Consider the following 15,782-nt stretch of genomic DNA (forward strand, 5'->3'; position numbering starts at 1 on the left):
TGCTTACAAGCCACCAGCTCTGCAGTTCCTTTTCTTCTGTATTGTACAAATTCCCACGTACCTGTAGTGCAGTGTGGTGCATTGAGAAGTAATACTTGCCAGACTGTTCTGGTTTTCAGGGAAATCACGTCATAACTGGGTGGATGCTCTTCAGCAGTTCCTGGTGGGATATGTGAGAAATTGACATTCTTGTTCATTAATATACTAAGATTCTTCTAGACTTCTGGGTTTTTTTCCTAGTGTCTCATGAAGTGGGGTCTATGACTGACTCTTTCTGACCACCTTTTAAAAACTGAAAATTTTTGTCTTCACTGTAAGGGGAAGACAGTCAAGAACTTGCCTCTGCTTTTTCACAGGAATCAATTTTGTATCTTTTTTTCTTGTCTGCAGTCATTACATTTTTTCACTTTTTTTAAACTGTAGTCTCTTGAAATGAATGATGAAGATCTAAAGGTTTTTCTGTTCTTTAAAGAAAAACTTTAAAAGAGATGCCAAAAATTGAGGAGAATTCATAATACAACCTGTGTTTTTCAGCTGATCTGTTGGCTGGAGGAACTACCTTTCTGAACAGATACTTGTAATCTTGGTAGCTTCCTCAGCAAAGAGTCTGAGGCTTCTACTGATGTTATCAGGCTGACCTGGTCAATGATGTGCAGCTACAGCTCTTTTGATAAGATTTTTGGCACCTTTAGCTGTAGAACAAGCTATGTAAATGTTGAAGGTAGACGTCTCTATGGGCAACACATGAATCATTTAGCTGACACAAGGATTCAGGAGCCTCTGAAATCCTGCTGCCTGGGATGACTGCAAATTCACCATTTGTGAAACAGTAAATTTTCTATGTGCCTTAAAAGAACTGAAGGGCTACAAAACCAGAAGGGAAAATGTAACCATACCTCACAAGCAGCGCTTAAGAAGGGAATGTTAATCTTGATTCACTTTCCTTGGGTTACAGGACAGGTGCTTGTGGGAACTTGTTTGTGAGCATTTGTTGGTGAGCATGGCTGCTCTAGAGGTGTGTGAGGGATGGATTTAGATAGATGTCAGAGAGCCTGTTGCCCATATAAGCTGTTAGAGCTCTCCTGTGCCTCAGCTCAGGACAGTTTATGCACAAGCCAGGTTATGTGTGTGTAAATAGTTGCATGTGTTCTTCTGTCCTACTTATTAAAGGTAAATGTTGACTTTCTCATTGTAGCTCTAAAAATAACATCAGTGACTATATAAACTTTAAAGCATGTGGTGATGTAGTAATTTACAGAATTTTTAAACTTTTCAGTGAGTGGTTACTGTAGTTTGTGTCATGCTTCAAATACAGTTCACATAGGTTGGGATAAAACAAAATACTGAACTAAAAGAGGGCAAATATGACTAATAATGGTGAGCTCAGTGTAATCAGCCTTTAGAAATCTGTAAATCTTCATTCTTTGGAAGTATTTCTTTTTTTTAGGTGAGTGACTTGGGAATAGAAAGTTCTGACTTTTACTTGTGCACTGCTGGGTTGTATTATCACTTCCCTATTCTTTTAAGAGAGAGAATGAAGGCTCTGCCTTCCTAGGCATGATTTTGATGTGCCATTACTTTATTTTCACCTTCCTTTTTAAGCATGCTCACAAGACTTAGCTTGTCTGAGTACACTCTTGTTAATGAGTGGTGATAAGGCAGTACTGCAGCTGTTAAGATAGCCCTGCAAGAGAGCAAGATAAGAAGGCTGGACCTTTTTGTGTTTGAAAGCGTTTTGGTTTTTTTTGTCAAATAACTTCATTTGTCATGGTGCAATTTAAAGACTGCAGTAATGCCAAGTGAAGAGCTTGGTTTTGGCACCTTTCTGTTCTGAGTCATTCTGCAATTGAGTGAGCTCTTCTGTGAAAGCTCTGGTGCTTGCTGCTTTGCCTCCAGCTGAAAGGGTTTTTTTTGGGTAGTCTGGGAATGGCATTTCATCCGGGACATGGCTTTTTCAGTGAAGTGAAGGATTGCATGTGTGCTGTGCCAAAGCCTTTTAGGTTACATATGAGCTCACTGTCTCCCACATGAATTGAGAGGAGAGGACAAAACGGCTTTTAGCTACTGTCTTCTGGATTTATCTTCTAAAGGTCTGTAGTTGTGTGACTCTTAAGGGTGATGGGAGACAAAACCTGAACTTGTTACTCATCGTATAGGAGATGTGGTGTTTTGCCCTGAACATGGGGATGAAGGACAAAAATCCTCTTCTGTTCTGGAAAAGAATTCTGAGTTCATATCTTTGAAAAATAAGAGAAGACCCAGGTTAGCATAAGATTTTCTTGGCTTTTGCAGAGGATGTTATTTTCCAGGAACTTCTGAAACAGCAAGGCTGTGCCCGGAAGAGGAAAGAATGTACCACCAGGTGGTTTCCTGGCTCTGAGAGGAAGAGTCTGAAGAGACAAGGATAGGAAGGAAGGGCTGCAGGCTGCTGATTGCTCCAGTGTGGGTGGAGCTGCAGTGTAGAATAGGATTATCCAGGGAGTGGGAAATGTATTCTCTGTAAGAGTATACAAAAACTGAGTGCAATTCCTATTGCTCCTGATCAGACCTAGGAGCAGACTGACCCACAATCAGTTGGTGTGCAAGGGTTGTCTTGCAAGAATTACTTAGCTGCTGCCTACATTTGAGAAACAAATTGCCCCCGTTTTCTCAGTTGGTAGTGTGATTCTGACAGCATAGTCAAAGGAATCACAGGAATTCAAAGTGTGATTGGGAATGGATAAATGAATAATGCTTAAAAGTGGTGTCTTGGGCACAGTGTCACCAAGTTGGCATCAGTATTGTACATCTGAGCAGAGCCTACAGTTTGATGCAATATGTTAAAAAAGTGGATTTCTTAGTTCTAAAGCAGGAAATAACCAAATGCTGGTAAACAGTGTTTTGATTTCCTGTTCCAAGGGACACAACTGAGCTGCTTTGTGTATGTTTCCATCTAACCTTTCATGCAGTATATGGCTTACATGACTCTCCAGCACAGCAGTGAATTGGGTGTCCAGTTTGTTCATGTTTGCACGTCATTCAGATTCTGGTGAAAGCCAAATTTCAAAATGTTGTGCGTTTTTGAAATGGCTGAGTAGCCTTCTCTCACCTCGGGAACACTTTTGGTTGTCCTTGCTTCTTCTCAGCTGCCTGTTGTCCCATTCACTCAGCCATTTAGTTCAGTGAGCTGAAGAAGGTTAAAGCTTGGCCTTTAGTTTAGGCAGGATCAGTTCCCTGCTCTGCCTCGTAGCCATCACTTGGATGCCTCTGTGCAAGTGTGTTAGAGAGGGTATTTTCCTGGTGCTAATTCTCTGTAGAACTCTGGGCATGCTCAGTCACACTAACTTCTGAGCTAGTTTGATCACCATGGTGTGTTTTACGGTAGTTTTCAGTGAGATATTTTCAAGTCTTTAAAGCAAAAGGATTTCATTTCCCATTTCACTACTACTTTACTTTGTTGTAAATTGGTTTTTTTGGTAATTGCACCTGTCAATGTAGTGGCTGATGGCTTTGTTTCTTCTGCAAGTACATCGTACTTTACTGGATTTTTGCTAAAGAAACTTAATGTGTCTGGTTTGGTTGCTTCTAGTGAAAATTATGAGTTGCTTGTCTTAGCTGAATTAAGTTTTAGATTTATCCTCATTGATTTAATGAGACTAAGTTTATTGTTCTTCTGATAAACTCTATTTTACTTGTAGATAGTTTGCATAGATGCTTATGGAAATAATTTTGCAAAAACAGTATAGTTTCTTGAAACTGGACATTTTGTAAAAACATGAGAGCAAAGTTCATGTTCAAAGGTGAGAATAATGCATGCTAGTGAAAAATCTACTTAATCAAAAATCCATTATAATTTAATTAAGAAGGTAATTATAATGAAAAGCAGACAGTCTGAAGAGGTCACCCTAGTTACAAATTCAATAGCACAATATTAGCATTCTAGTACCCTTAATTTGTATACAGAGAGTGGAGTATGTCTTCCCACTTATTATTTTTCACCCTGTTTTCTGTAGAAAAAGTCTCCAAAGATCCAGTCTGTATAATTTACCTTGATTACTGCAAATTATACCAGCTGTCTTCATCTGTCTCCCAGCATTCCTGGAGCATTTGGAATGAAAAGGATGAAGGATGCATCAATTACATGCACTGTGCAACTTAATGACATACAAGTTTGATTCCTGACTCTTTTCCCTTCTTTTTTTAATCTGAAGATCACTGGTTAAGATCTAGGGTTAATCTGGGTCAATATTCTGTTTATATTGATGTGGTTTTTAATAGTGTTTTGCAAGTTATGCTTTGATCTAAATGATCACTTTAGGTATTCTTAGCCCATTCAGAGTCCAAGATGAATAGTCATTGTGCTACTGCTTATTAAGCAGCATCTGGGAATTTATTTAGCACTCCTTTGTCCAGTTGTAACTCCATGTATTAGTGGTGGTTTTGGTTGCTTAATCTGTGTTTAAGACCAAGAATATGGCATGTAATAATTGCTCCTTAGACAGAAGTGTTTAACATAATTTGAGTAATTTTTAGAGAGTAATACGAATGATGCTTGCAGCCCTTTCTGGCTTTGCTTTCCCCCGCCCTCCCCAGCAGAGTAAATGCAGAACATCTTCACTTGCCCTAAGTGAGCTTAGGGCAAGCAGCCCATGAGCCCAGCAGTATTCAAAACCTACACATCTGTTTTCTGTAAGAGGGTTCCATTTTTGCCTCTTGCCTGTGCTGTAGGGAATTGCCTGTGATGCCCATTTAGTTCATGGGAGGTGCTGCATTTCCTAGAGAAGAGGATTTCTTATTCAAAGTGTTTTTTCAGTTTGGGAGTTTTACTCTTCAATGTGTGTAAGGCTTGACACTGGAGAGGCAACCTCAGTCCTCTCTACAGAATAATCAAATCATTTAGGCTGGAAAAGATGGCTAAGATCAAACTCAGCTGTTGGCAAAACTGCCAAGTAGTCCATGTCCCTAAGTGCCATGTCTGTGCATCCTTTAAATATATCTGGGAATGGTGACTAAGCCACTTGCTCCCATGCTTTGATAACCCTTTCAGGGGACAAATATTTCCTAATATTCACTTTAAACTTCTCCTGGTGCAACCTGAAGCCATTTCCTCTTGTGCTGTTACTTCTTATATGGGAGAAAAGACTGATATCCCCTTCACTACAATGTCCTTTCAGGTAGTTGTAGAGAGCCATGAGGCCATAGCAGGGTTGAATGCTTTTTAAGTAATGAGGAAGAGCTGCCCTTGGATTATAGAGAGGTCATTTTAGTTTGGTTATTGAAATTGGATGTTAAAAACAAGCTGCCTGAGTGTTGGAGAAAGGGAGTGAATGTTAGAATAAGGAACTCTTGCTTCATTTGGATGACTATAATTCAGAAGTGTTTATTATACAAACACAGGAATTAGTGGAGGGTTTGTTGTCAGATTTGGTGCTTATGGAAAGTAAGCAAATGGACCATTAATCTAGCTTGATTCAGATGGGCTTAAACAAGGTAAGGATTCAGAAGACAAACTGTACCTAATCAGAGAAGAGGCTAATATAGTGAGCCTTGACATTGAGAAGTTACAAGGAGTCAAGCATGGCTACTGTCATAGCCATAATATTGGTACTATTAAATGTCTAAATAGGGAATAACCTCAAAATGCATTAAATATTCTGACATCTTCATTGGTGTGCTGGCAGACATTTTATGGCAAGTCATTGGGACAAGGATAACTCCCACTTGCATGCTACTGTGTGGGATTGTCAGTTAAGTACCGTGTGCTTCTTGAGTAATCATGAAGAATCAAATTGTAATACTTTCTAAAAAGTAGTTGATAAAATGCATAAATGCTGTGGAATAAATGCCCTTCAAATCATTTTTGTAAAAGATTGACTCATGGGGAGGAGTGTTCCATTACTATTGTCTCAAATTACAATATTTGTTTTACTTGAGCAGTAGTGCTACAGGCTAAGTTTTTTGAGAATGTGGTTGATTAGTGCATCTAATTAATTTTTTCTTTTTTTTTTTAAATTTTAGCTAGCTGGAGTGGCCTTCCTTGCAGCTGGTCTGTGGGCATGGAGTGAAAAGGTAAGGGTAGAAGCAATTGGTCTTACTTCAGTGGCTGCCCCCTCCTGCTCCAGTAAAACTACTTCCTCAGGAAGCAGCAAAGGTTAAATGTAGCATCTGAGCTCAGGACCATGTTCAAATAATCTAAACTGAGTTTAGTTGGAATTTGCTTCTTGTCCCTGATCAGGAATTAAGCTGTGACCCTTGATATTCAGAGCTTTTTTATGAAATTGTAAGAGCAGGATGCTAGGGAGAATTTAGCCTCGATGAACAGGTTCTCTTTCAAAAGCATGTTTTCTAAAATAGATGTTTCTCTACCCACCTCCTTTAATTACAAACATATTTGTAAAGAGCATGAGATGTCTTTATATTAAAAACAGCACCATTAAATCTAAATGTGCATCTTTGAAATACTTCAGAAAGATGGTCCCAGTCTGTTGGCCATCTGTTGTCCACTTTATTCCCCATGGAGTGCTTAAGCGATTGTGTTTCCACATAGAGGAGCAAAACTGCGGAACTTGATGTAGCTGAATAACTCTTGTTTTTAGTGAAGGTTTCTTGTAGCTAAAAAACTTCCTCAGTTGAAGGAAGTTGTGTGCACATGTACTCAGTTCTCCTGTTACAAGAAAAGAGAATGATGCAGGTATGGAAATGAATGGTTCAACCCCTTGAATGAATGTAAAAGCATGGACTTAATGAATTCAAGCAGTAGGTAAAAGTGACCATTACTAGATTCATTGATCTGCCTCTCAATCAGGAGTGGAGGGCAGGTGCCCTCACTGTTCAGTTTTGCTGCTAAGTAGTAAGACTTCAATTACCATCATAAGTTCACTTTTCCTTAATTGAAGTGGTTATACACAGCAGCTATCCACATACAGAGAGGTTCTGGAATTCCTCTGCTTTTTGGAAGTGAGTTTTATGATGATCTTAATTCTGAGGTATTTATTCTGCTCATCCCTGTTCCCTATGTGCCTGCACACATTCTCGTAACTAGATTAGTGCTATCATTGCTATATAGTAAGCAACCTATCTCGACACATAAATGCATTTACCTCCTGTTTTGTTGTTACAAAAGAATTTTCTTTCCAACCCTTTAAGGAGGATGTTAAACTTGTCTTGAATTTGTGTTCTCTAATGTTCATACAGTGTTCTGTTTTGTAGACAAGCACATAGGATCTGTGTGGTTGGAGGCTAATATCTCCCAACTTACCTCCATTTGCCAATTTGTCTTTATGGTACACTGAAGTTACTAAAAGGCAAAGACAGACTCTTTTGGTCTTTATTTGATAAATTTTGCCTGAGCCTGTTCTGCTTTCTGTGGTGTCTTGCAAGTAAGTGCTTCAAAGCCTTTCCTGTGGTTTTGAACTTCTGAATGGCTTGTGAAATCTGTTCATTATTTTTTACGTCAGTTGTTCAGTGCCATGTTTTCAGTCTTTCATAGCAGTACCATTTTTCAGCCAATAGTGCCTGTGTTTTACAGATAAACATCTTGGTGAACAACAGTTGGGAAGTAAGAGAAAAACACTGCAGAAATTGTGCTGCTGTGATAAACCCAAAGATAAACTACAGGTGGTGGAAGAGTTCTGAACATCTTGTCTATTACCACAACGTGAAGTACATTAGGTCCATTCTGGTTTTGTCTCTTTTCTTTTTGCATTAGGACTACACTTCAGATTATTTCTTCAGCAGTCTTTTTCTCTGGCTATAAATCCTGTGCTTCTCTTTTTGCTGGTAGTATGTTGAAATGAGACTGCTGGTTTGTGAGAAGTGTTGAAAATACTATGTGGAAAAATGTTACCATCCTGACCCCTGTTACTTGATTGAGTCAAATCCAGTCTCTCTAACTGATGTATCTAATTGGCCTATCCTTATGATTTGGTAACTGGCTTTAGTTATTCTGAACAGTCATGTAAAAATTAACTTGCATAAAATTTTAAGAGTCAGTATCTGTCACACAAAAGATACTGCAAAAGTCACTAAGAGTGAATTATTGTAAACTGCTGGTAGAAACAAGGTAACACTGAGCCCTCTTATCAGGAAAATGGTTTCTGTTGTTAAAACAGTTCCAAGGAGGACACAAAGGAAGATCTGGGAAACTAGAGGCTAGTCAACCTAAATTCATTCCAGCAAGTTCATGGCTAAGAACAAATGGAGAGGGAGCAGTCAGTTTTCAAATTAAGACTATTGTTTAGAGGGACTCAAGATCATGGAGAAATCACTGTTCGGTGTGACTGAAAGAAAGACTTAAGGTGTGAATTTTGTTATGGAATGTCTGACACTGACTGCAGGTATCAGACTGCATTCCTGCGTACCTGAGGAAGTCTGTGTTGTAAAGGACAGCCTGTGCTTCGAAGAGTTTGTACCAGGTGCAGATGGCACAGGCAGGAGTGTCTTTAGAGAAATGGGTAAGGTGAGATGAGAGTTTTCTGAATTAATTCTCTTGTTTCCTTCCTGCAGAATTTTTGACTTAACATCTTCTCTTAGGCAAAATCCCCATAATCTTCTTTTTCAAAGAGCATATTATAAGCATTATGTGTGAACATGACAAAGCTGTGGTGAACCAGTGACATCTGAGGTTGAATAATAAAGCCCGGTTCCTGCCAACTTCTATTCATAACATGCTTTGATCAGAGGAAGTTTTCTTCCAAAAGATATTGCTTGAGCAAATGAGATTATCTGAAAACAAAAAGCTTGAGTTTGATGTGGGAAGGAGATGGCTGGCAATAGTTATGAATGTTTCGGCATCCTGGTCACACAGTGTTTGGTTTCACAGCATGTTGGTTCTACAAGGACACTGCATTAGCCTGTCTGATCTTGGCATGTATTTCTTGATTGTGGGGTCTGAGCCAAGGTTTGATTAGGTGGGACTCTCGTAATTAACCAGGTAGACCCAAGTTTGTTAGTTAACTGTGAGGTCTAACTTCTTTTTAGGAATGGGAATATGTGACTGGTAACATATTATCAACAAACTAGGACCATTTTCTAATAGCCTGTTCCAGCTGTTAGTCACCAGCTGTGGCAAGGCAATTCTGAGTTCTACAGTTCAATTATTTTTTTTCTTTTCATCCCATCAGCCAGTTTTCATAAAAACAACTGTCTTGCTGTTGCCAAATTATCAGCTCTGACAAAATCTGTTATGGAAGATGCTATGAAAGATGATGAAGTCCTGTGGATCACTGTAGTGATCAGTGTTAATCAGTGTCTTCAGCTGATGAAATTTCTCAAAGGGCACATTTTCTTCTGAAGCTGTATTTTGAAGATTTTATTTTTTAAGTGAGCAGTAGAATAAGAAGTGATATGGAGTTTTCCAAGGTGTTGTCTTAGGATGTATATTCTTTGCACTTAACTCTAGCACGAGTACCTGGGTAGAAAGATGAGAATTCTGTTGATGGAATTAGGCATCTTATTTCAAGTGTCTCTGATATTTCTCTTACACTAAACACGGTTAGCTTGAGAATATACTTTATAAAGGAAAAAAAGTAGCAAACATGTGATGATGGGATATTGTGGTGTGTTGATTTTTGTTATTTGTTTTAAAATGAAAATATTTCCTTAAGTTGTTCTGTGTATTGGTGATGGTTGTATAATAAACACTCAGACAACTGCAAGGCTGCCTGGATGTCCCTGCAAATACACGTGACATTAAAATTCCATCAAATACACATAACAGGATTCTCATGAAGAGTTTCAGTTGTTTGCCCCTTCTGTCTTCTGCATGTTCCATCTTGTTATTGCACATCACATGAGAATCCTGTTATGTATATTTGATGGAATTTTAATGGTAGCTGGTGTAATAACTTTTTAAAAGCTAATCTAGAAACTATAAGGAAGGATTTCACTGTGTTAGCATTACATTCACATAGGCTTAGAAATCTAGGCAGACAGGCTTCATAGCAAAGGTTATTGTCAAGATAAGTGGTTTCTGGATAGTTAACAAAAAAAGCATTGCTTCTATGTTTGGCAAATTCCAAATATAGGGACACCTTTTGGTGTAAGAATTTTTATCGGGGTTGAAAAGGTAAAAAGTTTAGACTATACCTCTATATTTTTGAGTTTGGAGGAGGATAACTAAGACTCTTTGACACTAGAAGGTATGTAACTAAAATGAGAGGAAAAGTCTGCTTTCCTCAAAAACCAGAACAAGATTGTTCACCTCTTCAAAATGTCATTCATAAGGTGCTTTATCCTCTTTATCCTTAGAATGTCTCTCCCTTTCTGCCACTTAAACAATAGGATTGGAAAATTTTTCTTAAGTGGTTTTTTTTTTTTTTTTTTTTTTTTTTTTTTTTTAGACCATGATATTGGAGTGCCCTTCTGATTGATGCATTTCAAGTTAATATAAAACATTAATTCTTTTGCCTTGAAGCTAAATGAACATTCAGTGATAGTATTGAGCTTTTGGCACCATCTTGTGGAATTCTGTTTGGCACATAGACCTAGGAGGATGTAATCTGAGAAACTGACTTATTAAAAGAATTGTTAGCTATAACTTTAATACTTCCTCTGCTGGGCTGAAGAAAATTGGTGTTGTCAATAACAATTTTACAACATGACTTTTTTTGTTGGTGTCACTGTTGGCAAGTTCAAGGGTTTGCAACCAGTTCATTTGGAATCATGTGGAAGTCATCCAGAAGGAATGCTCAATAAGTAACATGCTTGTAGTGGTCACATTCTGTTCTGGTTTTTTCCTTCAGGGTGTATTGTCTGATCTGACAAAGGTGACTGGTCTTCATGGTCTGGACCCAGTGGTGCTTGTCTTAGTGGTGGGAATAGTGATGTTTACTTTGGGATTTGCTGGTTGTGTGGGAGCACTGAGGGAAAACATCTGCCTGCTGAAGTTTGTAAGTAACATCATTATATGAGGGAATTATACGTGTGAAAGCTGCAAATGATGAACTGGGAGCAAACCCAGCTAATTAATTATAGAATTTGGTTTGTGACAAAGTATATGGTAAACTTGCTGCCTTGACAAACCTCTGAGTAGTGGTATTGAAAGCAGGGGTGATTCCAGCCTGTGTATTTTCCTCTTTGTGGAACATGTTCCTCCTTCCCTTTTTCCATTTGTTCTGCTCTGCAGTGATGTTATAGTACATATATCAGAATCTAACACTGTGATGTTATGGAACATGCTTAGTCAGTTAGGAATTACTGAGAGAATATATAATAGTGGAACAAAATCCCTTAAAACGTTAAAGTTTCTTATAGATGTTGGGTGGACAAAACTTTGGGACTTAGTGACTGATGTGAAATTTCTTAAATGGTTGTTTTTATACTGAGGCTGCTTCTTTGCTTTAGATCTGAAAACAGTTAAGATGGCCAAAAAATTATAAAAAACCAATTATAAAATTAGAAACAATCCAAGAGGAAATATCAAGATTTTTTAGCCCTGTGTTTTACAGATTCTCATTTATTAATACTTTCACTGCTGTGCATAATGACTGTGTCTGATGCTCTTTTTACTGTCAAGTTCAGGTGACAAAAATAAAAGGATAACTGTCTCTTGGGCATTTCTTTACCTTGTATTCTCATTGTGCCCTCAGTGTCTGTACTGAGGCAAAATTTGAACCTAATTCTCTGTGCCTGTTTCTGGTGGTATAGGGATGCATTCAAAATGAATTCATATTTTCTGATTTAGGACTTCTTTTTTTTTTTTTACAGTTCTGTGGAACAATTGTGTTTATATTCCTGTTGGAGATGGCAGTAGCAGCTATGGCTTTCCTGTTCCAGGACTGGGTGAGGGACAGGGTAAAAGAATTCTTTGAGAATAACATCAAATCCTACCGAGATGACATTGATCTCCAGAACATCATTGATTCACTACAGAGAATTGTAAGTTCAAATCCTGCCACTTTGATGTCTTCTAGGAGAATATGTGGATTTAAAAGTTTTCATTTTTGTTACAGAATTATAATATTTTGTAGCTAATAGTACTGTGTTTGATGTGCTGGTTTTCTTCCTTCTGTATTGAAAGCAGTGGGGAAGGAAGATATCCTGAGATCCAGGCTTGTTCTGATGTCCATTGTGGAAGCTCTCTCAGGCATTCATCTGCCTTTGACCTTTCTCATTTGCTCCCCTTTCCCTTGCTCCCTAAGAAAAAACTTTCTCATAAAAAAATTTAGTAATGGAACTGATTGTATCTGACAATTACATCTAAAGTGATAATTTTCATGATTTTGCTTGACATGCTGACACCTGTTTCCACAAGCAGTATTCCAGACATATTGCTTTGATTTCATAGAGCCCTGTTAGTGACTACTCATTTTTTTTACTCTGCTGTTGTCGTTGATTCTGCATAGACTTAAGCATGGTGACGATTTGTAAGCAAGCTCTTACTATTTAGAGGTATTTTAGAGATGACTTATCCACTGAACAAACTTCTGGAATGTATTCATCTGTTGCAGAACCACTGCTGTGGTGCCCAAGGTCCAGAAGACTGGGACTTTAACATATACTTTGACTGCAAGAGTGAAAGCAAGAGTCGTGAGAAGTGCGGAGTTCCTTTTTCCTGTTGTATACCTGATCCTGCTGTAAGTTGTTTCCCGGCTTTGTTCTTGCTCTGAGGTTGTAAAGTTACGACAGGAAGTACTTCCTGAATAAGGTGTTGAAGGGCTTTGAGATGTCCTAAATGACCAAAAGTTACTCTTGTGCAGGCAAACTTTTTGTGTTTCTGTTGCGTTCTTTTTAGAGTCCAAATGTGGCAACCTGTTAGACAGCCGAAGATGTATTGTCCCCAGGAATTCAAGCTATTTTAGTATGGTTTGGATCTGAAGTAGTGGTGGCTGGCATTTTTTTTATTCCCAGTGTGTTGTTTCCTTGCATCCCCGGCCTTTGTTACCTGGTTTGTAAGGAGCTGTGATCACTGTCGAAGCACTGTGCTTGCCCCAGTTAGGATTAATGTTTCACCACCCCTCTGCCAGACAGGCAGGAGTAACTCCATTTGCTGCTTGTTTGTCAGTAATTAGTAAAGTGCTCATGTATGAAGTTTTAAAGTTTCGGGGTCAATCCTTGATTTTGGGAAGGTTTAAGTGCTTTTTGGTTAATTTGTGTAGTAAAGTTTGACTTTGTGAGCCTTACAGCAGGTACCAAAATGTGGAGGTAGGAGCTAACATATAGTGCTTTATGGTATTATTAGTGGGAATACTTACAACTCAAAATTCCTCCAGCAATCCTTGTGCTGAGAGATAGCCATTGTTATATTTAATACCTTATATAGGCTTCTGATTGTATTGGAAATCAGCCAAGGAAAACCTTTGTCAGGGATATATTCCATAGTCAGATTCCCCAGTAATTATTTTCTAGTTTAGTTTGGAGCAGTACTGTTCAGCTGCACGTTTTTCTGTTGCTGGTGCTGTATTTAAGGAGGCAAAAGGATGCTTAAATCTGTTTAATGTGAGATTCTATTGTTAATATTTCAATGTAACTTACTATGCATTTTGTAAATGTACATGTCTTACCTGTGTGCTGGCAGTGCAGTTTTCATGTTAAAAAGTTGCTAGTTGAATGCCAAGTGATAAAGCAGCTGAGATTTCTGGTGCAGGATATCATCTTGCTAGTACACATCTTTGCTTTGTCATTAATTTTCTTGTATTCTGCTAGGGCTTTGTTTGGTTTTGCTAAAAATGCTTCTTAAAATGGTTGGCTCTGACAATTCTGATATGTTTATGAATATAAAAAAAAACCTTGCTGTGAACAGAAGTGAGTAGAATTCAATTGGTTTATTTAAAATCTGTTTTGCTTTGCAGCAAAAAGTTGTGAATACACAGTGTGGCTATGATATCAGAAAGAAGGTAAGATGCCGTCTGTCATGTTCTGGGCCTGCAGAGGCAAAACTATAAAAATGGTGGGATTGCTGATTAGATGTGTCAGCTCAAAATTCTAGGAGCTAATTTACTGTGCTACATCATACTACAAGTAGAGCAAGGTAGACATTGTCCTTCGTTTAAAGAAGCTTGTACTGTGGGAGGGTAGAGAAAACAAGTGATAAAACAGGTGAAGGGGAAGGTGTGTTTCAAAAAGGGGTAGGACTTGGATTTCAAGTGTGCATTTCAATTATCAATTTTAATAGTCTAACACTGCTGATCTATTATCTGCTAGTCTATTAACTGATAATTCTACAGTGTTCTAATAACAGGATTTTCAGGAAGATATGAATATCAATGTCTGGCACTCCCTGATCCAAATGTGTATTTTTGAAGTGTGGTTAAAAACTTCACTGCAAAAGTGACAAAACACCAGCTTAGCTAGATCATGTGATTGATCTTATTATAAACTGGAGCAGAAAAGTAATGTTCTTCTTTTTCCTTTCTACATTCAGAGCAAAAGTCAATGGGATGATCAGATTTTTGTCAAAGGATGTATTCATGCACTTGAAGCTTGGTTGCCCCGAAATATCTACATTGTTGCAGGTGTCTTCATAGCTATCTCACTGCTCCAGGTTAGTTGTTGTTATTATGATTCTTTGGAAAAAATGTCATGTTTGCACATGTTTGCAGATACAGACCTGCTGAAGGTAAAAGGAGTTATGGACAGAGGTAAAATAAATATCTTGAATGTGGATTTTTTAAGTTACAAGAAGAATATGGCAGAAACAGCAATTATAGTAAAGGGGAGTTAGTGTGAAAATACCTCTTGCTCGAAGCAGTGAAGGTCATTATAAAAATAGTGTATTAATAATACAGTGTGTGATAATTGATATATATATTGTAATATTAATGTAGTCATATATAATATATGATTATTATATAAAATACTACTTGTGTTTTAATGTCATGAAGGAGGGGGGATCTGCTGTCTGTTCCAGTAGATCTGAACTCCAGCCTTCTATCCCAAACCAGAAATGATTAAGATACAACCTTGTCCTTCATGCTAGGGTTACCTCAGCCAGCTGTAAGTGGGTGTAGCATGCTGCTCACAAAGGTTGGGAATGTAAGAGCAGGGAAATAGGTGACCAGGTTGCAAATGCAATGTTGGCAGAACCAGATGCAAGAGTCACTGTGACTTCTATTGCCTCATCAGTGCTTGGTACATCAAAGAGAGAGCTAAAATTTTCAGTAAAGCATGTTAGATTGCAGCTGTCAAGGTGGATCTTGCTTTTGTTGTGGCAGTTGTTTGCACTACATTAATTTCTCTGCTATGAAATTCCTTCAGTGGGAAATAAACTTGTAAATCTGCTACAGAAAGTATTTTCCATGTAATTGACAAGAGTGGAGTATAGAGTGCTGGTAAAATATCTTTCTCCAGCCCTGGTAATAGTGCCCTCTGTAGCTTAGGGTTTGATACTTGTTTATCACTATCTAGTGATAATACTTCCATGGGTTTGAGAAATGCTGTGCTAAGAACAGGATCTTTTGTTAGGAAGATGGTCAAGACTTGAAGTTTGATCTTCTTGCACTGTGTAGATTGACAATAACTTGACAATGTTGTTCTTTATTTGTGTCCCTAGTCTCTGTGAAACCACTTTCAGTTACTTGTGTTTTCCAATTGGGTCTTTCTTGTGCATTAAGCTATTTCATGGTGGGACTGAGAATTAGACATAACCTAACTACATTTAAATGAAATCTTTTAGCTTTCCAAAACTTCACCCCAGTTTTATATTATTTGTAAGAATGTTACAGGAAATTGGCTGAGTTACAAATTTATCCTCAATTTGTAAAGGAAGATTTCCCTGAGAACTGACATGAATGTTAAAATTTCAAATTTAAATGTCTCTGAGAAATCTGGGACTTCTCTTACTGCTGTCTGTGACAATAATTTCA

General features: G+C 38.0%; 1 protein-coding gene across 3 annotated transcripts in view; it reads left to right on the top strand.

Annotated features, from left to right (window-relative positions):
- Positions 1-15,782, top strand: part of TSPAN14 (tetraspanin 14) — a 35,263-nt gene that overhangs the window by 15,424 nt on the left and 4,057 nt on the right. For all 3 annotated transcript variants that reach the window (XM_032115813.1, XM_032115812.1, XM_032115814.1), the window contains exons 3-8: positions 5,998-6,048; positions 10,722-10,868; positions 11,686-11,856; positions 12,429-12,554; positions 13,770-13,814; positions 14,342-14,461. In XM_032115813.1, coding sequence (XP_031971704.1) covers positions 5,998-6,048; positions 10,722-10,868; positions 11,686-11,856; positions 12,429-12,554; positions 13,770-13,814; positions 14,342-14,461 — 660 coding nt within the window. The remainder of the gene's footprint in view (positions 1-5,997; positions 6,049-10,721; positions 10,869-11,685; positions 11,857-12,428; positions 12,555-13,769; positions 13,815-14,341; positions 14,462-15,782) is intronic.

This window comes from Corvus moneduloides, chromosome 8 (assembly GCF_009650955.1).
Source record: "Corvus moneduloides isolate bCorMon1 chromosome 8, bCorMon1.pri, whole genome shotgun sequence".
Taxonomy (NCBI): domain Eukaryota; kingdom Metazoa; phylum Chordata; class Aves; order Passeriformes; family Corvidae; genus Corvus; species Corvus moneduloides.